This window comes from Trichosurus vulpecula, chromosome 1, assembly GCF_011100635.1.
Source record: "Trichosurus vulpecula isolate mTriVul1 chromosome 1, mTriVul1.pri, whole genome shotgun sequence".
Classification (NCBI taxonomy): domain Eukaryota; kingdom Metazoa; phylum Chordata; class Mammalia; order Diprotodontia; family Phalangeridae; genus Trichosurus; species Trichosurus vulpecula.
Window position 1 is genome coordinate 113,791,377 of NC_050573.1, and position 26,793 is coordinate 113,818,169.

Consider the following 26,793-nt stretch of genomic DNA (forward strand, 5'->3'; position numbering starts at 1 on the left):
ATAGTGCTGCGGGTGGGGTGGGTAGAGTCTGAAGTCTCATTTTTATAGGGTTTTTTTTTTTGGGGGGGGGACCAGACTAATTTATCTATTGCTGTTCTGGGGACTAGCTTGTTAACATATTTAAATCATCTCAAAGATATCAGTAAAACTTTAAAGTTAACACATCCATGTTATCTCGGAGTTATCAGCATCATTTGGAGTTCTCTGGTCTTACTGTGGATGTCTGGAACTTGCTAGAGATTTACAGATCATAGAACCAAAGGCAGACTAGAACAAGATACAATTCTGACCCACAGCCAAACTGGCCTTATGGCTGCTTCTCCCTCACAACACTCCATTTCCCATCCCCAAGCCTTGGAACTGGCCATCCCCTATGCTTAGAACGCACTCTGTCCTCATTTCCAACTCAAAGAGCCCTTTTTTCTTTAAGATGCAACTTAAGCACCATGGGCTGCATAAACCCTTTCTGATCTCCCCCACGACTGTTAGTGGCTTCTCCACCATAGCACCCTACATTGAACTCCTGTGTCTATGTTTATTAACTTTCGAATTGTACTGTGTATATTTTTATATATACTTATTGTCTCCCCCATTAACATATGTTTGTTGCAGATCAGGGTAGTTATTTGTAATTGCAGACCCAGGCCTGCACAGTGTTTGATGACACATGGGAAACTCTTAATAAAAACTTCTTATTTGAGTGAACACAAATACTCAAGATCTACCAAAGCTTGGAAAGTTGTATTCTCAATCAATGAAAGGAGGAACAATATAATTATACATTGATCTTCTCTTTCTCTATCACACTTAAATTTCTGTTAATTTTATTTTTCTAAAACTTAAGTGCCCATGGAATAGAGGAAGCTTAAGTTTTCTAAGTGTTTTTCCTTCTTTCATGAATCTGGGCACTCTATTTCTAATATGTACTACACAAATAAACAATTCTAGATAGCATGGTAATTACTGGATTTTAAAATTGAAAGGGATCTTGGACATAATCTAGTCCAAACCCCATTTTATTATGAATCAATATAATATCAGCATAATCATCACTGTTGTCTCATTCTAGACATCTATATAATCTTCCAATCTCTTTCCACAGGTCTTCAACAGTTTTCTCAAGTCACTTCTGCCACAGTGATGGTACTTCACTTTCCTGGACTCCTGTTCTTAGTAGTATTTCTAGATAACTACACCTCTCCTCCCACAGTCATTATTTTGACACTGGTCACAGCTGTGTGTAGGTCCTAAAAATGTTTTAATATTTTGTCAAATATTGAGGGAAAATATGTTCTTTCATAATGGTTACCAGCTTTTTAAAAATTAGCCTCTTTTGGTGTGGTTGGTTTATTAGTTGTCTATGTGCCGTCAACCTCAAAAAGGACTTTCAAAATTCCCATCTAACTATTCTCATCTATTTTCCAAATTTGTTCAAGTCATCAGCACATTTTCTATTTGTGTTATTATTTGGTGGCACTTCTAGAGTTTGTATCAAATGTAAATTTTCAAGGCCTTCAAGTTCTTCAACTTTTCCCTTTTCAGATTTAAGCAATTCCTCAATTCCTACTCTTTTTTTTAAATTTAAACTGGACTTAGAAGTGAAGCTTTTCCTTAGGGTTGCCCTATAATAATCTCTAATACATAGTTGTGAAATCTGAAGCTAAGGATACTATTAACAAAGGACAGTATGAAACCTTTGCCTATATCAAATACGATTTGTTTCCAATTTTGGTATTATGTAGTTTAGGCACATAATAAATAATTCATATTTGCAGCTTATTTCATGTACACTCAGTTTGCCTACTTCGGTGGTCAGCACCATCTAAGAATCTCAGGGGTGAGGGGGTTGTTGGGCAGTTTGATTTCTTCTGAGGTACCTTGGTTTCTTGTGGTACCACAGCACAAAGCACCACACCTTATTCTGCTATTCTTCATGGACAGGCTGGTCATCATGACAGCTCCAAGGCAGCCAGCAAGCCTAAGCTGCCCTGTCTATTTCTTAGATTTATAAGAGTGGTTGTATGACTGGTTGGGGAGCTAAACCAATCAGTGGAGTCCCCAGGGTCCAAGAAGACAATGTTTTCAGAGTTCTTTACAGGCCTTCACAGCAACTGTAGCAGTCTTATGGCACATCAAGTCATTTGTTACCAAGTTAATTTTATCAGTGACTTGGATAAAAGTATAGATGGTACACTCATCAAATTTGCAGACAACACAAAGCTAGAATGGATAGCTTACACAGTTCCTAAAGGATCTTGACAGGATAGATCACTGGGATGAAGCTACTCAAATGAAATTCAACAGAAATAAGTGTGAAGTCTTACACGGGTTAGAAAAATCCATTTTGAAACGGTAAGATGGAGGAGGCATGAATAGTCAGCAGTTCTTCTAAAAAAAAATCTGTGGGCTTTAGAGACCTGCAACTTCAGTGAGTCAATAGTGTGATATGACAGCCAAAAAAAGTTATTGAGATTTGGGGCTGCATTAAGACAGGCACAGCTTTCAAGAATAGAGAGATGACAGCCTCACTGCTGCTCTTGTTAGATTTTATTTGGAGTATTGTGTTCAGTTCTAGAATCGCAGTTTAAGAAGGGCATTGATAAGCCAGATAGGATCCAGAGGGGGTTGGCACCAGGAAAGCAAAGAGCATTGAGTCTATGTCATATGAAGAAAACACACACATTTAGCCCAAAGAAGACTGAGGAAGTTCATGAAAGCTGTATTCAAACAGCGAGTACTTGAAGGGCTGTCACATAGAGGAGAGGGTTAGACTTGTTTATCTGTCTCAGAGGGCAGAATCAAAAGTAATGGATAGAAGTTGGAAAGGAGCAAATTTAGATTTGATCTCACAAAAAACTCAGGAACAAGTTGAACTGCTCCCAAATGGAACGAGCTGCCCCTATGGGCAGGTTTCCTTTCACTGAGCTCAAGGGCTAGATAACCACTTCTTGAGTATGTTATCATTGTGATTCCTTTTATGAATGGCTGCTGAGGTCCCTTCCAATACTAAAATTCTATGATTCTGTGAAAGACCCTCTTGTATTACTGCCACCTCTCCTCATTCTAGATGAAGTAAACGATGGGTTGGGCTTTGAGGGTCACTTTTAGCTTAAAATTTTTTTCTCATCTTGTTCGACAGAGTTCAGATAGAAACAGTCCTGAGACAAATGATATCTTATTCTTCTGTATTTAATGGTCTGTGGACTTTACACGGATAAATTAAATAACTGCTATTTGTGGTTGAACTAATTAAGGATCTAAGTTCATCTTCTGCAGGGTCACGGAAAAGGCTCCCATTATTACTGTTACTTTCACTTTAAATAACAAGAAGGCATAGTGGGCAGCTAGGTGGGTGGTGGACAGATCAGCAGACTGGGAAGTAGAAAGACCCGAGTTTATCCAGTCTTATGGTTACTGGTTGTGTGATCTTGGGCAATTACTCAACCTGTTTTAAGTCTCAATTTCTTCATCTGTAAAAAGGGGATAAAGGAGATAATAGCAGTGCTTATCCTCATAGGATGCTGGGGGGAACAAATGAGCTAAGAAAATTAGAACACTTTGCAAATGTTAAAGCACTATATAATGTTGTCTATTATCATTATTCAATGTTGTATAGTGGCTAGAGAACCAGCCTATGAGTGAGAAATTCCCTAAACCAATAATCACAGGTCTAATGTGTCCAGTTCTGCATCTAGTGCAATGAATCTCTGGGAGCCAAAATGTTCAAAAAAGCAAGTCATTTAATAAAAATATATTTATCAAGGAGATTTAAAGCAACCAGCCTGGGGGGTTCCTGGAGTTTTAGGAGCTTTCTGCCCAAGTCCTAAAAACTGTTTTTATACTCTTCTTCTTTAATCCACCCTTGGGGGCAAGGTTAACCTAAAATGCCCCAGGTCTGCACCACAACTTCCTGGTTCACAATAGTACCAGATGGCATTGTAGGAGTTGGGGGTGGAAGAGGGAGGAGGGGGATGGCTAATTCACATCTCTCCTAGTCCATGAGTATCCTAGTCCATCCAGTGTTTTAAAAAATAATAGTGATAATTGTTTTAAGCTTAAAACATGCACCAATGATAATAATGTCAAAAACAACTGGGTAGAAAATGTGGCACTTTTAAGAAAGACGGTTTAAACCCAGTATGATTCTGCCTAGTCTTAAATCCATTACAATCTCAGAACTAAGTAGAATTCGAAGTTAAAGAGGGAATCAAGACAAAAGATTAGGCTATATTGGCTCCACCAAAACAAACAAACAAAAAACATTTCAAGCATCTCCTCTATCTCAAGGAATCTTTCTTCAATGACATCCAAGTGTCATTAAGACCGAAAAAGTGTAAAATTCTTTACGTAAGTCAACAGTAGACTAGCATCCTGGAATCAGAGCTGAATGTTAAAAACACATTAAAAGCAATTAACGCTATGTAATGTTGATCCATCGTATCTCTGGAATGGTAAAATGGCCCATGACAGACCTGAAAACCATTTTAACAAAAACACACACAATATCAATGAAATGAAGGCTCCTTTCACTCTAGGTCAACTATCACTTTCTTGCCAAAAAAAAAAAGGAAGAGTGATAGTCTTAGAGCACAAGAAAAACAGGTTAAAAATCTGAAGAAATACTTCTTGTGGAAAATATTATACTATTTTATGTCATTTCTAATTTCAACTAGGCCCAGAGTCTGAATTAATGAGTAACTGGATGAAGATCCAGGACCTGGGCTTCTTTGTTCTCTCTAAAAATTTGCTCAGGAAATACCCTTACCACTGTCAACAAAGCTTACCCCTGTTAGCCATTAAGGGATGAGACCCTAACCCCAAGAGAGACTGCCTCACTTAATATTAACTGACCTTTGTCAACATTCTTCCATTAAGGAAAATCCTCTTCTTGTATCATGGTTAAACATACATGGGGGCCACAAACGTGAGGTAATACAGGCTTGCTAAGTCTGCTAAAATAATGTATATAAGTTTTCTCATTCCTTTGTTCAGACAGCCAGAGCCTATGCTCTGACTCCTTGTACATACAAGTAAGCTACCTTAGCTATGCTTTAAGGGAAAATAACAAACAACATGGATTTTTCTATCACCTAGCTTGTTTGTTTACTTCAACCAAATTTTCAGGTTTAACATTCTGGAACAAGCAGACCTCACTTCACTAGGCAAGACAGTATGGTTGTTTACAGATACACACCATTGGATGTGTCAAATGCAACTGAATGTGATTTACCTCCCCAATGGAGCCTATAAAATGAATGAAAGAAAGAAAAAGCACTTATTAAATGCTTACCAAATATAAAGCATTGTACTAAGATCCAAGAATGGAATCAAAGGCCCTCCACTGGAGACATCCGAATCAACTGAGTCAACAATATGCTGACAAACACTGAACAAATGACTGAATTTGTTTGTGGAAACAGAGGAGAGGCAATTCAGGACCTGCCACTGACATCAAAAATTACAAGAACCCAATTTTAATGAACAATGTAGATTATACAAAGAAATAACAGAAACTATACAACATACCACTGCAGAGTGACATATTTTTACCTAGGAAAACAATCCAGTGGCAAGAATTATACCTCCAAAGCTTAATCTCATTCACGGACTGACAAAATGACAGATACTCACACTACAAAACACAGACATCAAAATATCCTGGAGAATTCGACCAATGAACTTCACTGGAACTGGATCACAGACTGGTCCATAAAAATAAGCACGTTTTAAAATAAATGTCACTGTATTAAGTGTTCAATATCCAAACTACATGGATATGGAAATGGAAATGGAAATGGAAAGCTTTCCAAATTAAACCCTAGAAGAAGTAGGAACAGGATAAGGTTTATTTTCATCCCAATTGTGCTGTCTGCCACTAGAGTTGTACCAAGGGTGATTTTAGTGTGTCTACCAAGGATGAACTTACATCTGAATACTCTTATTCAACTACAAAAAGCAGTTATTTTGTCCATCTGTCCAACAGTCCATAAAATATAATGACTTATCCCAGGACTGTTTTTATCTGAACTCCATCAAGAAAGACAGGATGAATGAAATGATAATAAAATACTGGAGTATGGCATAGTGGATGGAGGAACTCCTGCCTCAAACACTTACTAGCTATAAAGCCATAGGCTAGTCACTTAACCAATTAGTGCCTGAAAGGGAGCTTCTACACAGGATTGTTTGAGGGCACTGAGTATTTTCAACCTGAAGGCAAGACTCAAAGGACATGAACGCTGTCTTCTGGTCTCAAAGGACATGAATGCTGTCTTCTGGTTGGCGCCAGCAAGCAGAACCAGGAGCAACAGTGGAAGTTACAAACAAGAAAATGTAGGCTTCATGTCAGGTAAACTTACTGAATTGTAGAGGGATTCTTCTGGGGTTATGGGCTGGACCTTATATCCCAAATATGCCTCTTCTCACAACTTTCTTTTTCAAAAACTTATTTTTAATCTATAGAATAAAACAAGCACTTCCATAACATAGTATAATAAAAAAGATGACTGCAAAACAAGGGAGAATGTTTTCCTGATCCTGACCTATCTGACAGGGAGATAACATCTGTCATCAAAGACCAAGAGATTTAAAAAGGAGGAGCAGGGGTAGAAGAGGTATTTTTGAGGTTCCACTACAATGTGTGTTGGCTAGCAATAGAGGGTTTAAGTCACTTGCTTAGATAAACCTATGACCCCTAAGGGAAAAACATAGGTGACTTGAATGAGCAGGTAGTTGGAGAAGCCTTTACTGAGGATGAGAAACCACCGAAATGACTACAGAATGATCTGAAACTGAAGCAGTGATTTAGGGATAAAGAGGAAGCTCACATACGGCAATTCCTTCACTCAGCTGAAATTGCTCTCTCCAAAGTTACCAGTGAACTCTTCATTGTCAAATATGATGGCCTTTTCTCAATCTCCATTCTTCTTAACCTCGGGCTGCATGTGGCACTGCTGACTACTCCACCTCTTTTCCTGGATCTTTTCCTTTTGGGTTTTCATGCTCCCTTCTGGTTCATTCTCAGCCTCCTTTGCTGGGTCAGTAACTCAAGGCTTCTCTGGGTCCTCTTCTCCTGTCTCCCTGTACTCTTACTTAGTGAACTCATTAGTTCTCATAGGTTTTAAAATATCAGCCCTATGCAATTGTCTCAAGGATCTACATATTCACCCTAAGCCTCTTTCCTGAGATCCAGTCCTGCATCACCAAACGTCTACTGAACATTTTAAACTGGATGTCCCTTAAATGTCTCAAATTCGAGCATGCCCAAAACAGAACGCATTACCTTTTTCCCAAAGCTGACCCCTCTTCCAAAGTTCTCTATTAGTGTCAGAGGTACTTCCTTCCAGTCCTGCAAGTTTGTAGACTGAGTGTTAGACTCAACTCTTCACTCTCACTCATGTCACATATCCAATCAGCTGATAAATCCTCTTGTTTCTCCCTCCCCAACATCTCTTGCATTCATTCCCTTCTGACTCCTTATAAAGCCACCACCTTAGTTCAGATCCACATCACTTCTCATCTGGATTACTGCAACAGCCTCCTCATTGGTCTTCCAACTAGTTCAAGCCTCTTTTAGTTCCAATCTACAATCCACACAACGCTCAAAATGATTTTCCTTAAGCATAGTTCTCACCAGGTCACCTCCCCATTCAATTAATCCCACTGGCTCCCTACTGCCTGCAAGATAAAACACAACCTCCTCGGTTTTGCATTTAAAAATCCTTCACAACCTAGCTTCAGCCTTTTTCCAGCCTCATTCCACATTATTCCCCTTCCAGTACAGAATGCTCTTGCTTTCATTTCCTCACACATAACACTTAATATCTTCCAGTCTCCATGTCTTTGCATTGGCTGTCCTCTATGCCTGAAATACATTCACTCCCCTTCCCTTGGGACTCAATGAATTCTTAGGTCCTTCAAGATTCAGCTCAAGCTGAATGTAGGAAGATAGGTGGTTAAGTGGATAGTGATGGGCCTGGAGAAAGGAAAACTTGAGTTCAAATCTTGCCTCAGATACTTAACTGTGTCACACTAGGCTAGTCATTTAACTTCTCTCAGTCTTAGTTTCTTTATTTGTAAAATGGGGATAATCATAGCACTTATCTCCCAAGGTTGTTGTGAAGATCAAACGAGATATTTGTAAAGCACAGTGCTTGACACATAGTAAGCACTTATTAAATGCTTGTTTCCCAACTCTGAGGTTTCCTTTCATACCCTGCAAATTGGCATAGATGACAAAAAAAATGGCAATATTCAGTGTTGGAAGGGTTGTGGGCATACTAATATACTCTTAGTGGAGCTGACGTGGAACAACGATTTTGGAAAGCAATCTGGAATCATGCATATAAAGTGACTCAAATGTCCCTACCTTTGAACCAGAGATGTCATTACCAGGTTGATACCCTAAGGAAGCCACTGATAAGAAGAAAGTTGCTATATACACCAAAATATTTATAGCAGCACTTTTTGTGATAGCAAAGAATTAGAAACAAAAATAGATATCCGTAAATACATGAATGTAATGTAATATTACTATGCTGTAACAAATGACGATTGTGATGAATAAAGAGAAGCCTAGAAAGACCCATGTGAACCGGTATGGAGGGAAGTAAGCAGAGTCAAGACAACACACAATGACTACAACGGTGTAAATGGAAAGACCATACACAAAAAATCAAACGCGAATATAGCAAAGTTATAAAGATCAAGCATGAATGGAACAAAGAGATGAGAAGACGCCACTAATCTACCCCTTCACTGAGATGAGAGGTCCATAAGTGTTGCACATTAAACATATGCAGACTTTTTCAATGTTTTGATAGATTGTATTATTTCCTCTTCTTTTTTCTTTTCTTTGTCTTTAAAAATACTGTTTGTCATACGAGATGAGCCTCTAGAAGGGAGGGAGGGAGGAATACTAGTGTAGCCAGAATGGCCTTTGTTTTCTTTGAATGACTCAGCTTACCTCATTGAGCCTCTGGACACTGTGGCTTGCTCTTCCGGGGCAGGAAGCCCAAAGAGCATTCCAGGAAGCAGACAACTTCCTGTGTGATGAGTCATGGGGCTGGCTGAGGGGAGGTGTTAACGGCTACGCTAGGGGGAGGGGCCAAGTCAAGAACCAATCGGCCCTGGTCGTTCAGGCGGTGCTTGATGATGTCAAAAAACTCTATAAGAGGGGAGAGGACAGCTTGAAGATCCTCTTTTCCTTTTCCGGTTGGAGCCAGAGACAGTTACAGCGACAGTTACAGCGACAGTTACAGCGACAGTTACAGCCACAGCCACAGCTGAAGCAGGAGCTGCCAGTAGCAGAGCTGACCTACGGGAGGAAGCTGAACAAAGACTTCAGTCCAGTGGGTAATCTTATTACCATAGAGGGGGAAACATGATTTTGCTTTACGCAATCATGCTTCTCTGTAGCCTCCTGGTTACTCTTTCAAGGCGTACTTATTGGGCCTGGAAGCTTTTGATCAATATATCAAAATGGGGTTGCTGGTTCATGGGTTGGTTACTGTGGAGCCTAAATAAATGTTTTGATTCTTCTGCCTTCTACTTTGAGAGTTTCTTATATCCGGCGGTTCCGAACGTTTCAGACATGTTTATGATCCTCTTTGAGATTATAAACTCTGCCCTCCTAATACATTTGGGAGTGGCTTGTGGGCTTGCAGGAGCAGTTCTTATTTCCCTATTTCTCGTGTTATCAAGTCCTCTATACATTCTGTATAATTCATTGGTTGGAATTCCATCTATCATTTCAAAACCTACCCCTGCTCTCAATAAAGCAGTAAACATTTCTTTCCTTGTTACTCTCCTTTGGCGCCAAGTTTGCTGGTTATTCACCCTTCTCTCTCGAGGAGATCTATCCCTTCCCCAGTCACCTAAGTCATGTAACTGTAAAATCTTATTTATCACTGTTGTAAGACGGCTCCCTACTTCTCCAAGTAATAAATTCAAAATTAGTTGTTTATAAGCAGGGGGAGCTGTCCTAATTATTAAATTCCTATGAGGCAGTCCCATTGGATCATTGTAATATTTGTCTGCAGTTCCTATCATAATGGCAGTCTTCATTACCTCCTCCTTTAGTCTCATGATACAATCTCTAAGTGAATACCAGGGTCTGTGCTCAGTGGGCCACATAGAATCAGTAGCATATCTCTTATTGCATCCCACAGCGGCTAATGCCAACAGAGTAGTCCTGCTATCACCATCTCCTTGCTGATGATGTTCCCTAAAAGCTTGTTGAACTAGAGGATCATGGCTGATACCTATGAATCTCATGCAGTCTGTCCCATCTACTGATATTCCACTGGCCCCTTGATCACTGAGTCTTACCATCCAAGATATCAATGGTTCTCCTATTCTTTGGCTGAATCTACTCAAAATATCTGTGACCTCTTGCGGTGAGAAATCTTCCTGAATTTCCCTTGTAACTGAATCTTCACCTCGGGTTTCTGTCTTCCTCCTTTGTATGGGTCGAGCCCTTGTCTGATCATTTAACCATCTCCTATTCTCTGTGTGAGGCACATCCTGAACCCCAGTAGTGTTTTGTGCCTCAGCCTCTAACATTGTCTCATTTTCCCCCCACTCATTTCCTCTGCCACCATGGCTAGGACGAAGCAGGCAGTCAGGCTCTTTCTGGGCTGGGTTGAAATGCACTCTGGGCTTTTTTGGTCTCCTGTTGCTCTTAGCCACATTAATAGAAAAGTTCTCATTTGAGTCAGTTTGGTCTCCTGCTATCTGAGATGCCCCTTCTTCCTGTGGGGTAGGAGTGCCCCTATGTCTTTCACTTAATCTCAATCTTTCGTATACTAGCCGGTAGGCTGATAACACTATCCAGCTTTGCCTAGATAGTGATGCCCCTGACTGAATCCCAACTTCTCGTAAACACTTTTCCAAATCCCTAGGATCTCCTCTCCGTAGCCTTGGTTCCCAGTTTTCACAGGGTCCAGCTTTTTTAGCCAATTCTTTTGCTAGGGAGGAATAAAATGGATCCTCCCATCCTGGGATATTCATCTCTTCCTCTGGAATTGTTCTGCTTCTAAATAGAGATCTTATACCTAGCGATCCCATCCTCGTCGCCAAATGTCTTGAGTACCCCAGCTTCTCACAGAATTGGACATGCACAAGAGGCAAGCATAATCAAATGGAAGTGGTATATTCAGAATAGGTCCAGAGCAGGCAAAAATGGAGTTTCTGCTCTACATGAATCTGTGGCGAACATTGATACTGAGAGCAATGAAAAGCCCCTTGAATCTAAGCAACAGATGGTACCATCCTTAGTGAAATGGAATAATGGATATGACGGACTAAATGAAGAACAGAAGAAACATGCTTGGTTTACTGATGGGACAGCAAAATATTTAGGACAGAAGAGACATTGGAAAGCAGTAGCCTATAACCCCTGTACAAGGAGAACTCTGGAAAGTTCTGGGATAGGTGGAAGTAGCCAATATGCTGAACTGATGGCAGTGCATCAGGCCATCAGAGCAGAGAAAGGAGGACAGTGTCATATATTTACTGACTCGTGGGCGGTAGCTAATGGATTAGCTACGTGGATGCCTATATGGAGGAATCAGAATTGGGAGATTCATGGCAAACAAGTTTGGGGTAAAGAGTTATGGGAAAATATATGGGACATGTCTTTGGTTACAGATCTGTCAGTTTTTCATGTTGATGCTCATGCAACCCTGACCACACCAGAACGTGAGTACAATGCACATGCGGATCGACTAGCAAAGATTGCTACTGAATGTATTGTCCCTACTCCGACTCCAACTGATGACCCAGCCTTAGCAAGATGGGTCCACCAGACTGCTGGCCATTTAGGGGTCCAGGCCACCCATCGATGGGCACAGGATCGAGGTATCAGTATTTCTCATGCGTTGTTAAAACAAATAACAGAGGAGTGTTGTATATGCCAATTAGAAAAAGAACGAACTCTTCCTAGGATAGTTACTGGAGAAATAGCAAGGGGAAAAGTTCCAGCCCAAATTTGGCAGATAGATTATATTGGCCCACTACCCCAGGATAAAGGATGTAAATATGTATGTACGTGTGTTGACACCTATTCAGGTGTACTAGTGGCTTGTCCTTATAAAGACGCAACTCAGAAAAACACCTGTAAAACTTTAGATATTGTAAGTTTATATTATGGAACCCCAATGCAGATTCAAAGTGACAATGGGTCACATTTCAAGGGCAAAGAAGTGAAAAGATATTGTGTGTTGAATAATATAGAATGGATATATCATATTCCATATTACCCACAAGCATCTGGGCTAATTGAAAGAATGAATGGATTGTTGAAAGAACAGCTGAGAAAATTAAGCTCAAATAATTCATATCGACATTGGAAGGATAATTTGTCTATTGCCTTACGTAATTTGAATAATAGGCCCTTAGGGGGAAGTACACCTCTAGCCAGAATGATGACCCCAAATCTGCAGATCAGAGAACAGCAAACATGTGAGATCCAAAACATTGAATTTTGGACTGTGAGGGAAGATGTCCCACTACCAAGTCCAGGAACACCTGGTTCAGCAGGATATGATTTACATTGTATAGAGAATTTTAGGTTAAATAGGAAAGAGATAAGAAAAACCCCTACTGGAGTATGTATGAGAATCCCCAAGAATCATCTTGGACGGATATTACCTAAACCAGGATTAGCGGCTCAAGGAATATATGTATTGGCTGGAGTGATAGATTCTAATTATCAAAAAGAAATTGTTGTGACACTCCAGAATATGGGTAAAAAACCTGTACAATTTTGTAGAAATGATAGGATGGTTCAAGTCATTATTATCCCCTGTGAAAAAATACCCTTTGTGAAAACTGACCCTCCTCCCAAAATAACTACTAGAGGGGCAAAAGGGTCTTGCTCCATTGATAGAATAAAGTCAGGAGCTAAGGTATGGGTAAAACGGAAGCCAGATGATATTCCAAAGGCTGCAGAAGTTATAGCCCATGGGAAGGACAACACTGTAACAGTTGTCTATTCAGGGGAAAATAATTACCAAATCGTACCCCTGAACCATATATTTTACCGTGAATAGGTTATAATAATAGATTCACAGACTCCACAGGTATGGCTGATGCTGGTAAATGCCATAAGCCACTCAGAGGAAAGGTAACTTTGTGTGATTAACGGATGAAAACTTGTACATTTGGGGAAAGGCTGGGAGGACAATCTTAGTCTCTACCTAGGGTGGGATCCTCTTGGCTTCCTCATTATGTTCCTTTTGAAAAGAAACATTTCCCACCTGAGTTTGGCTCTGATGTTGGATCTTTGCATAACTGAAATCTCAACCAAACTTGAGATGATTTTATTTGAAGAATTATAGTCCATACTTGTCTATTCTTTTTGTCCTTTGTTTTGGCTAACCTTGTTGCTAGTTTTGTTTCCTTCAGGCTTAAGCACCCTGCACTTTCCGGTGACTGCCTAAGCATGTAGCATTCTTGGAATTCCTGCCAGCTCGTTAAAGAAATGACCTCTGGAATGGGACTTTTTGGGGGCAGGGCCATCTCTACATCCAATTTCAGCATGAAGAAGCTATGGAAAATGAGACCTTCACCCCTCACCCCAAGATTTTGAGCCCCAATCGTTCAAGGGGGGTGGAAATGATGATAGTGTTCTGTTTACTTATTTTGTGTTATCCTTGCTGTGTTGTTTTATTGTTATGATATTATTGATCCTATGTAATGGATACAAGGATTTAGGGGTGGACATTTGAATTATTAATAATTATTTTGGGGATGATTGATTGAAGAGATTATCTTGCTGGGACCTAGGGGTGGATCACATTTGAATCGTAAACCAATATTTAGGAATGTCACCAAATGATATGTTTTGCTTTATAATGAATGCTATGTTTTAGTTTCCTTTGTAATTGGATCACAATGTATGTTCTAGGATACATGGCTGATTAGATTATGTATCCTATAACAAGGGGTGGAGTGTAGCCAGAATGGCCTTTGTTTTCTTTGAATGACTCAGCTTACCTCATTGAGCCTCTGGACACTGTGGCTTGCTCTTCCGGGGCAGGAAGCCCAGGGAGCATTCCAGGAAGCAGACAACTTCCTGTGTGATGAGTCATGGGGCTGGCTGAGGGGAGGTGTTAACGGCTACGCTAGGGGGAGGGGCCAAGTCAAGAACCAATCGGCCCTGGTCGTTCAGGCGGTGCTTGATGATGTCAAAAAACTCTATAAGAGGGGAGAGGACAGCTTGAAGATCCTCTTTTCCTTTTCCGGTTGGAGCCAGAGACAGTTACAGCGACAGTTACAGTGACAGTTACAGCGACAGTTACAGCTACAGTTACAGCCACAGCCACAGCTGAAGCAGGAGCTGCCAGTAGCAGAGCTGACCTACGGGAGGAAGCTGAACAAAGACTTCAGTCCAGTGGGTAATCTTATTACCATAGAGGGGGAAACATGATTTTGCTTTACGCAATCATGCTTCTCTGTAGCCTCCTGGTTACTCTTTCAAGGCGTACTTATTGGGCCTGGAAGCTTTTGATCAATATATCAAAATGGGGTTGCTGGTTCATGGGTTGGTTACTGTGGAGCCTAAATAAATGTTTTGATTCTTCTGCCTTCTACTTTGAGAGTTTCTTATATCCGGCGGTTCCGAACGTTTCAGACATGTTTATGATCCTCTTTGAGATTATAAACTCTGCCCTCCTAATACAACTAGGTAAAAAACAGAAGCCATTCATAAAAATTTATTTTTAAAAATTCTTGTTTCTTTCTTCATGCTCTAGCTTCTACGTGAAGCCTTTCCTTATGCTTCCCAGTTACTTGTATCCCCCTCAAACTACCACATATTTACCTTGTATTTATTACCCACACTCTTAAAACATGTATATATGGTCTCACTAGATAGAATTAAGCTTGTAAGCAGCCTTTCATTTCTGTCTTTGTATCCCCAGCCCAGTCGGGTACAATGCCCAACACACAATTGGTGCTTAATAAGTATCTGTTGACTGGTTTTAATACTAGGCAAGTGGAATGGCTTTGAGTTTTTCTCATAAAACTGATAAAGAGTTGAATTTTTCAACCATCTTACTTTCAGAAATCTAAATTCAAAGGAGAGAATTTTAAGTCTACTGGGCAGATAACTGGAAAAGGAATCAAACAAGTATTCACTACATATCTACTATGTGTAAAACACTATTGTTCAGTCTAGTCTGACTCTGTGACCCTATGTGGGTTTCCTTGGCAAAGAGACTGGAGGGCTTTGCCATTTCCTTCTCCAGCGCATTTTACAGATGAGGAAATTGAGGCAAACGGGGTAAAGTGACTTACCCAGGGTCACACAGCTAATATGTTTCTGAGGCCACATTTGGACTCAGAAAGATGAGACTTCCTGACTCTAGACCCAGCATTCTATCCACTGTGCCACCTCACTGCCTCACTATTAGGTCTGTGCCAATTACAAAGAAGTTGAAGATGAAGTCTGGGTTCCTGTCCCCAAGGGACTTACGGTCTGTCTGGTTAGGTAACAGAAGATTTAGAAGCTTACACAACAATTTATTTCGATAAACATTTATTGAATTTCTACTCTATGCTGTGCTAAAGGTAAGGGGGGAAAGGGATACAAACTTTTGTAAGATACGGTTTCACAACTCAGAAAATAATCTAGCAGGAGGAACACAGAAATACGTAATACAAAATGTGAAGAGGCAGTGTCATTGGGTTGACAAAGGATAAACCCTGGAGTCACAATGACCTGGGTTCAGCTCTTGCTTCTTGGTCACACTAGCTCCGCATGACCATGGCCACAATCGCTCAACCTCCCACTGTCCCAGGACATTATCTCATACTCTTTAATTTTATGGTTATCCATGAGTTTCCTACAGCACAAGGATGGAAGAAAGGGTCAGGAGATCAGAGACCAGGAATGGAGGTGCATTTGTTCGATCATGAAGGATGGATATGATTTCAACTGTTAGAAATGTGGGAGTTGGAGAACTTTAGATAGGAATAGTGTGAACAAAGAGGCAAGAGAAGCTGGAAAGGGTACAGGGAACAAATCAGCCCGTCAATCATTAAGTGACTACTATATAATACAGAGACACAAACGAAAGCAAAAACAAAAGCTCTCAAGGAGCTTATATCCTAAAAAGAAAGGTATGTACATAGAACATGTAATGAGCAGACAGAAGGTAACCTTAGGGGAAGGAACCGGCAGCTGAGGAGTCCAGAAAAGGACTCATTCAGAAGCTGCACCTTAAAGGAATCCAGGGATTCCAAGAAGTGTAATGGGAATAAAATGAATTCTCTATATGGGCAATACCTGATATAAAGATTCAGAGGGTGTAGAGAGCATCGTATTTGAGGAACAGAATGGCCTGTCTGGCAGGAGTGTATAGTAATGTGGGTGGAAGGTGCTAACGAGGCTGGAAAGGTAGGATGGAGCCAGCTTGTGAAGGGGTTTAAAAAGCCAAACAGAGAATCTATATTGCTCCTACAGGTAAGAGGGAGCCTAGAGATATCACTGAGCAGATACAGTTAGACTTGTGGCCTGCAAAAATCACACTGGTGGCTGGGGGGAGCCCAGTTTGGCTGCAGTGCACAGCTAGAGCAGGAGAGAAATAAAGCTGAAAAAAGTAATTTGGAGCCAGACCAGGCCAAGCTTAAAAAAAAAAAAAAGACCTAACTTATTCAACAAGCAAAGAGGAACTATGGCAACTTTTTATCTTCGGAATGTGATTAGATTTATTTACTAATAAGATAAATATGAAACACTTGATATTTCCTGTAAGTTAGTATAGCTTTTGACTAAGTTTTACATGAAGTTTCCCAACTTCATGTATTCTAGCTCAGCCAAATTCTTTCCCTTACATTAAAAATGTGGACCACACACACACTACTGCCCAAGCAAAAGTTGCACAACATGTTGGATTTTAACTTCTGTCTCATCTGAGATTTCCGATGTTCAAGTGAGGATTCAGGGGCCGCAAGTGAATTTAAGATGATGTGTAGGTTTAGAAATAAATCAGGAATGACAGTACTTTCTTTCGAAGAATTTTAAAACTGAAGGAAAAGATCTTAACAGTCACCTACTCCATTCCCTATTCCCCATCTCCCATTCCCATTTTAAAGAAGCTATTACCTCCACAAGAAGTGTACAAATTATTTGTAGACTTGCTGGAGGTCTACAGGATCAATGGAACTACTTCTGATGCCCCTTGGAACTGGGAGATTAATTCAGTAAAATTTAGGAATATAAAATAATGGCCTCCTATACAACCTTTAAATCTTTTTATTTCATTCTATTCAATCACTTCATCAGATGAGGTACCAAATGTTCCAAAATCAGTGGTAAGCGAGTAAGCAATATTAATATTTCACTTGACCCATTTTTCTTAAGTTAATGTATACACACTAGTCCCAGGACTTTTCTGACAAGAACAAACTTTTCTGGCATGTTAAATGACTCAAGATGACTTTGGGATTTCTCCACGGGTTTAGAGTCAAAAGAAATAGTAAGTGAATAAAAGAGCAAAGAGGTTTGCGTTTGTTTTAAATCACCATCACCAAAATTTCACCAGTATTAGTCTTAAAAAAAAAAACCATACAACCCAAAACATTTCCCTAATTTAAAAATACAGGAAAAAAGGTAAAGTAACGGTAAAGATACTCGTCCATCTGCCACACCTGAATTTAACTCACCTTCCTGGATTTGAGTTGCTCTTTCTGCGCAGATCCAGAAGGCGACTTTGTCCAGAAAAAGCCAACAAATGGCAAGGCCGAAAGGATGTCAGACAAAAGCCCAAATTGAGACTTTTTCTGCTGTTGCCTAAGGAGTCCTCCATTCCGATAATGGTAGCGGTAAGACAGCACCATACCCAAAGAAAAAAACACTAGCACACACAAGAACAGCTCCTTGTTGGCGTAAGTTACAAAGTCCCCACATTTCTTATAAAAGTAGGTGAAAGTGGCAATCCCGAGAAAAGTCCACATGGTAGACGTTGTTTGGGGGGGTCGGCTGGGGAGGGGGGTCTCCGTGGAACTTCTTTCTCGCTACAAGCCGCGTGGTCTGCCCATTCAGCTGCCTCTGGAAACGAGGAGCCCCGGTCAAGTTTCCTAACGATACGAGCACCCCAAATTCCCATACACAGCGTTACAATTTAGATCAAAGATAACGACGTGAAAGCGCACGGAGCCAATAAACTCGCTTCCCGAGCAGCTGGTGGGAAAGTTCCGCTCCCCTGCAGGTCACCGGCAGAAGACCGCGGCACTCCTCGGACTGACCCTCGCCTACAGGTGAGGTGGGGGAGGCGGGGGGGGGGGGGGGGGGTCCGCGGGGGAGGTGGCGAGGCGTGGGGGCCCGACGCAGTCGCTCTTCGCGGGTCCCGAGGGGGAGGAGACGCACGAAGCGGCCTGAGCTCAGCGTGCCGGGCACGCACGGGCCGGGCAGGGGCAGCGGGCGCTCGGGGCTGTGGGAGGGAGGACACCGAAGGGACGCTGCCCGAGCATCCCAGCCGGATCAGACCCTGAGACGGCCACGGGATGTCACCGGTGGAACGGGCGCACCAGGCGAGCGGGGAGCCGCGGGAGTCCTCTCTGATTCAGCCGGGGATCGGCGCACGCCGGACCATCCCGGTCTGGGGCCAAGCGGGTCTGGTGGCGGGGGTGGGGGCAGTTACGAGCCGCCCTCCTTCTTCCCGAGGGCCGCGGACGCTCGGGATTGGTCTACGGCAACGTCGAGGTTGCTGTGGGTCGTCTCTTCCGTCGGCGCGGGCGGAGGCGGTGCAGCCCGGGGGACCGGAGGCGTTTCGCCGTAACCAGAGTAACCGAGGGGTTCGTGGGGCGGGGTCCGGTGGCCGCCTCCGCGCGCCCCCGCCCTCCCCGCCCCCTTCGCGCCCGCCCCACCCCTCTCGTGCCCGCCGAGCTCCGGGTCGGCCAATCGCGAGGCGCAGCGCACGTAGGCCGAGATGGCGCTATGGCGGCAGTGGCCAATGAGAGGCGCAGGGACTGGTCCGGAGACGCCCGGCGGCGCTAGGGAGAGATGGCGTGTGTGTCGCGGGGCGGGGAGGGATGCAGGCAGCGCGGCGCTTTGAGGCCGGCAAGACGATCGCTGGCTGGGAGGCGATGCTCGCCATTGTTTTCCCGGCGCGCTATTCTCCGGCGGTGCTCGAGTTGGGCCTCCTTGTGCTGGGGACCGGGGCAGGGGCCGCCTCTTCTGGCTCGGCCCTGAGACCCAAGAGTCCTCCTCCCCCCCCCGGCTCGCTCCACAGGCCAGTCCCCTCGTGGGCCGAGCCGGAGCTTGGCGGCGTCGGCGGCGGGAGCACTGTTTCTTGGCTCGGCCGTAAAACGAGGCGTGGGCTTCCGCGGCCTCACTGGACCCGCCGAGCTGCCAAACCCACGATCCGGCTTGGGCCAAGAACCCATTGATCCGTCAAGTTTATAGTTGAGGAAACTGAGGCGGGTTGACTTAGCCAGAGAAGAGCCTGGGTTTCAGTCCAGGTTGGACGAGAGAGAAGTTTAAGAGGTGTTGTCTATTTCCTGTTATGTAATTGTTACTTGAATGATACTAACTACTAAGAATCAGAATGCCATTTAGTATCTGAAGGTTTGCAGAGAGATTTACAAACATTCTCCCTTTTTACAACACTCTTCGGAGGCAGGTGGCTTATTATTGTCCCTATTTTACTGATAAGGAAACTGAGGCTGAATAAGGTTAAATGACTTGAAAGAGGTCCCTTCGCGAGGAACTGTCAGTCTAATGGGCAGACAATTGTGCTAACAACTATTTAACAACAAGACATGTACAGGATAAATTGGAGAAATTAACAGAGGAGGGAAATTAGCATTAAGGAAATGGGAAAGGCTTCTAGCCAAAGTTGAGACTTCAGCTGAGAATTGAGAAGGAAGCCAGAGAAGCAAGGAGGCCAGGTTGAGGAAGGAGAGTATTTCATTCATTAGGGACGGCAAAGGAAAATGCCGCAATTTGGGAGATGGAATGTCTTGTTCGAAGAACAGTATGGCAGTTCCAGTGTTACTAGATGTCAGCATATATGGAGGAGTAGTGATCCTGGAGGCAATGGGGAACCACTAGAGTTGGATGAATGCCGAGTGGGAGGAGGGGTGACAGGGTCAAACTTGTTCAATAGGAAAAGCAATTTGACAGCTGAGTGTAGGAAAGACTGGTAGGAAGAGATTTGAGGCAAAGAAAACAACCAGCTGGCTATTGCAGTAGTCTGGATGTAGTGATAAGTGTCTGCAACAGCAGAGTCAGAGAAGGGGGCATAATATGAAAGATGTTTAAAAGACAAAAATAAGAGATCTGGGCAACTGATTAGACATGAGGGATAAGAGAGTGAGAGGGTCAAGGATGACATCTAGGTTTTGAGTCTGAGTGACTCAGTAATAGGGAAGTTAGGAAGGGGAAGGTTTGAGAGAGGAAGGTAACATAAATGGATCAAGTGAGGTTGTTTTTGAGAATAGGGAAAGCTGGAGAAAATCAGGAAACCTTGCTGAATGGCTCCACTACAAATTTGTGATACATAATCTCAGCTCAGCCTTCACTGTGGCAGTGTAATACTTTTACACTGCTTTACTTGATTGACTATCCCACTTTTTTTTCTATTTTTTTTTGTTTGTTTGTTTTTTTGCTTTTTGGCAGGGCGATTGGGGGTTAAGTGACTTGCCCAAGGTCACACAGCTAGTACATGTGTCAAGTGTCTGAGGCCGGATTTGAACTCAGGTCCTCCTGACTCCAGGGCCGGTGTTCTACTCACTGCGCCACCTAGCTACCCCCATTTTTTTCTATTTTAAACTTAAATGCAAAAGGAAGGGAAAAAAACACTTCCATGTACACAGCAGAACATAAAGCATTCATTGTAAAACCGTGAATTTCCATTTCAGACTTTACTTTTTTTAAACTACATAATACTATACTGTTTTCAAAGCTACCTAGCTTTTCTGTGCTTCCTTCTAAGTTTTCTTTTGTTTCTCTGCTGTGCACTTTTTTTCTCCCTCTCACGCTAGAGAAGGCTACGATTAAACATGAATATATGTGTGTATATATATATATATATATATATATAGGTATATACATACACTTACGTGTTCATGTATGTGTGTAAAACCATACTGTACATACTTCTATTTATGAGTTCTTTTTCTGAAAAAGAATAGCATCTTCCTTCATAGGTCCACATCTTTCCATGTTTTTCTACCAGTGGTTTTTCCAAACCTTTTCATCCCTCCTCAGTATCCCATGGCTCCCTCTTCCTCTTTCAGTTGAAAACCTTGCCTTATAGTTCACTGAAAAATAGCTGAATTAGAGGTGCCTCTTATCTGCTGTTCTTCATCTCACTTAGCAAAGATGCCTTCTACTTTCTTCTCCTTACATGAAGAGGTTACCTTATTTTTTGCCAAGGTAAACCCCTCTATATGCACAAGTGATCCCAATTCCCTCCTGTCTTCTACAACAGATGGCCCCCTCTGACGCACCCATTGTGATGGATTTCTAAGATGTCTGTCAACTCTAAATCTGTGGTCTGGTGAACTCTGAAAATCGTCTAGTCCATTCCATTCCCTGCCCCACTGTCCCTTATGGGTGAGAGAATAGATTTGAAAAGGTGACATGGTCACACAGGTAATAAATGGCATAGGTGAAATCTGAATCCTGGTCCTCTGACTCCACTCTTGCATTCTTTCCATTTGCCATACTACCTACTGTCTGAGAATATACTTTGGCACTGGGGTAGGGAAGGTGCCTTCTAGCTTTACATCCCAAGGTAAGACTCCTTCTGTTAGATACAGTGTTTCCTCTGTGTAGGAGTCTGCCAAGCAAACTCTGGAGAACCACTTTTGGGGTGTGTGATAATAGGGATTCTTTTTGCATGTATGGGCTGACCACTGAGGACTCATTCACCTCAGAAATTCTTTGACTCTATGATCTCCGTGGAAAGGAAGGGAACAACACACGTAATATTGCATGTGCTCTCAGATGCAGGTGCTGCTGTGTTAGTTGTTTTTGCTTAACTCTTTTGTCTGTGTTACAAAGGAAGGATGGGGAGAGAATTGTTTCAAAACAAAAGGGAATAATAAAACACTTCTTAAGTTAAAAAAAAATCCTGACATTCACTCCACCTCTCTATGTACTGATTGTGTTCTGAAATAATAGTTCTGTAATTTTGTAATTATGTAGTATACACAGCATTCTGCAGGACTTAGGAAGGATAAAGTGCCTCTTCTATTGTTGATCTTTGCTCCAAACACTTTCTGTTCCACTTTCATCTTGCCATACCAAAAGAAAAAAGTTTTTCCCCCTAAAACAAAAATAAAAGGTTAAAATCATTCCTCGAGATTTTCCCTAGTTGAATGAACTCTGTGAAAGCTTTGAATACATGCTGCTAGGAAAAAGAAAAGTATAAATCATTCAGACCTGTGATTTGCCCTGTGTCTCACCTGCAGGCAAATAGCAGATTAGTGAATCTGTCTTTACCTCAGTTCTCTATCTCTTCTTGTTTTTCATTCATGTCTGAATCTTCCTGACCTGGTGGGTCCATACTGGCCATGGATTTTCTTGGCAAAGATGCTGGAGTGGTTTGCCATTTCCTTCTTTAGTGGATTAAGGCAAACAGAGGTTAAGTGACTTGCCCAAAGTCACACAGCTAGTAAGTGTCTGAGGCTGGATTTGAACTCAGGTCTTCCTGAGTCCAATCCAAAACTATGCTTCCTCCAACCAATCTAGATCAGACATCTTACCATTTACCATGCTGTAGATGTATCATACCCAGGCCCTTAGTCCCAGTCTATTTTCCAACTCTTGCTCAGAGGACAATAATCAAATCATTATTACTGCTACTGTCGACCTGAAAGTTTGGTTAAAGGAGGCAACAAGCTAGGTGATATGTAAATTCATAATGTTTATTCCCTTAAAGCTAGTGGAGTTAGCTTACTTGTACGTACAAGGAGCCAGAGCATAAGTTCTGACTGAACAAAGAAATGAGAAGGTTTAAATACATTTTTAGTCCCAACTCAGCATGTCTATGTTACTCAATCTTATGATTTCCATATCATAAGAAAGGAAGTTCTTATTCTTAGTTGAACAAGACAGTTGACAAGGTAGTGTCACTTAGAGTTGATCCCAAGATGCAAATGTCTCTAGAATATCAAGATAAGAGAAATCCTACCATTCTGGTTGCACACATCCTGTCACCAACAGGAAAGATACCCCTTGTCAATCTTATCTGTTCTTTGAAGTTGCTGACGCAGGCGCATTTTTAGAACAGAGCAAAAGCAGTTTGGATCCTTTGAATATTATTGGGGTTCAGATAATCTGAAAGGATTGTCATTTCCTCCTTTTGGTCAAAGGTGAGCGAAAGCGACACCTGTAGACCAAGAAAGGTGTGGGAGGAAACTTACTATTCTTCAGGGAATGAGAAAGGAAGATCAAGAAATCCTTCTTTTGTTGACCAAGAAGATGAGCTTCTCCCTGTGTCTGGAGTGGGCTCCTCAGACTGAGGGAAAACAACCATGGACAGGATTATTTTGTTCACTAAGGTGGTAGAACATTTGTGGGCCTGTCAGCCCTAGTCGGACCCCTAGTAAGAGGAGAGCAAGTACAGTAAGCACCCTGGCAGCAGAAAGTAGGAGGGATCTGAGTAAGCTGCCGACCCCAGGGGAGAGGCTTCGGGTGGGGAGTGAGCTTTGCTTCGAGCAGGCCTGGTCTGGACTCTTGGGAAAGCTGTCTACATCTGATGGCGTCTTTTTCAGGTCCCTTGGAAACCAGAGGGCAAGTTCTCCTATGGGCCCAGATGTCTAGTTGGGAGCAGGGGCAATCTTTAGATGTGACAGACCTAACAGGGGCTCCCAGAAAACATGATTTAATAATAGGAAACTGCACAACATAAGCAACATGGCTAAGTTCAGTTTCCCAGCCACACAGGGCTAGGTTCAAACAATACAATAAAGTTTTTCCCACAATTCAGAAAATTGCATAATTATATTAAGTCAGATACAGATTAAACTACTTTTGAGAGGGGGAGATTTACATGTCACATGTTTACATTTACACATTAGATAATCAAGAAAACATAAATATGCAATCATTATTAACAGTGTTAACTAACATTAAATTTCTTGTATCCCAGTTACTTATTCCCAAATGCCCATTTAAGCAGCAATTTTTTTAATCCCAGATGCCTGATGTTGTCTGGTCCCTAGATATCATTTCTTTGACAATAGGTTTTATTCTTAGGACAGTTCAAAAAGGGAGTTTTGCTTCTGGTTCAGATCTAGAAGTTCCCAGGTAATTCTTACTTAATATAACTTAGTACAATCACTTAAATTTGATTCTCCATTTTTGAAGCTTTAGAGTATTTCAGTTTATATTTTATTAGCTGTTTCTATCCTTACCTAAATTTTGTACCTGGTATAAGAATCTTTTAAAATGTGAAGGTCCAACCATAAAATGAGCTCATCCGCCTTTTAAAAGTATCAGACAGATAATATAATATATATAATATATATAATAAAGGAGAAATAATTTTACTTTTACCACTGTCATACAATTTTTGTGCAAAAATCCAAATTTAAGATCTATTTACCAAAACAAAACAAATTTTGGAAATCAATCATATACATCTGTATATAATTCTTGAATTAGACATCTGTCACATTACATCTTTGTCTTATTACTTTGTCTAGTCATTTCTTCCTTTTGGAGGATGTTATCTCTATATTATTTTCATTTTTAACTCAGAGGTGTTCCAATTTTCCATCTGTTATTTAATAGATTTAGCACTGTGCTTACAAAACTTCTTGATAATATAAATTTGCTATGGAAGAAAAGAGGGACAATGTCATATATCTTAACAGAAGGAAAGAACTTCCTTAGCTCTGTTTGATTCCAGGCACGAGTCATATCTGACAGCCAATCATATAGTCACTAGATGCTGAAAGCGGGGCTTAGGAGTAATCAGGTGGGAAATTTTCCTTTTCAGAAAGGAAATAGCACAGTTGGGAAATAGATAGGAAGAGCCTACCTAGGCTGTGTCCAAGGTCTTCTTCAAGAATGAGGCACCTCAGGAATTAAATCTTATACGTATGAGAAGTTCAAACACCAATTTCAACTCTTGCTAAGGCAATATAATGATTACAAATTCAGAGTAGGCCTTCTAAAAATCACACAAGAAATTTTTTTTTCAAAACATCTCCTCTAGAAATAGTTTCCCTTCTTTAAAAAGTTTAGAATTTATCCTGATGTTAAGAGGAATAATCACTAAACTTTTCTGAAGAAAATTATTTGGAAAGTTTTAAAATGGTAGAAATCTCTTTCTTTTTCCTTAAAGCAAAAATAAACCTTTAAACATTGGAGTTCATTAAAATTAAGTTGGTGTAAAATATCCTAGCACCCTGAATCAGTGAGCTGTGGCAGTTACCGGACTTCTCGACCCACAAACACCAAAGACAACAGAGGTTAGTGGGAAAAGCTGCAGGGACAGAGTGAACTGAGTTCGTGGTTCAGCCACTGCCCTGGGGGCAGTGGGGGTGGGGGTGGGGGTGCAGCTACAGAACTACAGCTGCAGTTGCTTCTGTTGCCAGGCCCACCTGGTGGGAGGAATTAAGTGGTGGTTCAGAGCAGGAGTGCAGAGCCTGCAAAAGATCTGAGTCCAGTCCGGGTCGGGGGTTCTTGGGGAAGGAGGAGTGCTGGTGTGGCAGAGCTGGCTGTAATAGCTCTGAAAATAACAGCACATCCTCTCAAGCTTGGAACAAAGTACTCTTTACTCTCCAAGCAGTCATACCCCGATGAAAAACTCAAGGGTCAAGTAAGTTGGCTGAGAACATGGCCAGGCGGTGAAAACGCACTCAGATTCAGTCTCAGACTTTGGAATCTTTCTTTGGTGACAAAGAAGACCAAAACATACAGCCAGAAGAAGTCAACAAAGTCAAAGAGCCTACATCAAAAGCCTCCAAGAAAAACATGAACTGGTCTCAGGCCATGGAAGAGCTCAAAAAGGATTTGGAAAAGAAAGAGAAGTAGAGGAAAAATTGGGAAGGGAAATGAGAAGGATGCGGAGCAGAGCCCAGCTCCGTGCGCAGTAGACCTTACCCAGAGACCATCCAGACTGTCCTGGGCTGGAGCCCTGCTTCCCTCTGCTATTTCGTGGGTTCTGCAGTTCTTCTCTGTTGTCTTTGGTGTTTGTGGGTCGAGAAGTTTGGCAACTGCCACAGCTCACTGATTCTGGGTGCCAGGGCCTGCTCCGCCCGGCTCCCGGTCTGGTTGGTCCACGCAGCCCATGCTGGGCTCCGCTCCCCTCCTGCTCCCAGCTCCGTGCCCAATAGTCCTCACCCAGCGATCATCCAGGCTGTCCTGGGCTGGAGCACTGTTTCCCTCTGCTGTTTTGTGGGTTCTGCAGTTCTAGAATTTGTTCAGAGCCATTTTTATAGGTTTTTGGAGGGACTTGGCGGGGAGCTCACGCAATTCCTGCTTTCCAGCCACCATCTTCAAAGATGAGACCTCTTGATTCCAAGCCCAGTGCTCTATCCACTGCACCACCTAGCTGCAGAGCTAATGATTATCCAGCCTTTTAACAAAAAGGAATTCTTGTCTTTGCCTTTGGGTACAGACTCTGAGAACTCCCTTGAAGCCTCCTCGAATCTTCCCACTTGATCTGGGGTTCTCCTGAGGCTATAAGCCTTTCATTATTGCTATGCCCAATTTTCTGTTAACTTTAACCTAGCCCTCCATTGTCTGTTATCTTGGGATGCCTTTGACTACTTCCCACTGCATTCTCTTGGCTCTTGGCTTCTGATCTTTAGTCACCCACTCTACTG

At 42.0% G+C, this 26,793-nt stretch overlaps 1 protein-coding gene across 1 annotated transcript in view; it reads right to left on the reverse strand.

The window, feature by feature from the left end:
* The window catches only part of SQLE (squalene epoxidase), a 43,963-nt gene extending 25,101 nt beyond the window's left edge, over positions 1-18,862 (reverse strand). Inside the window, exon 1 of the mRNA XM_036741593.1 lies at positions 17,671-18,862. Coding sequence (XP_036597488.1) covers positions 17,671-17,961 — 291 coding nt within the window. The 5' untranslated portion in view covers positions 17,962-18,862. The remainder of the gene's footprint in view (positions 1-17,670) is intronic.
* Between the last annotated feature and the right edge of the window lie 7,931 nt (positions 18,863-26,793).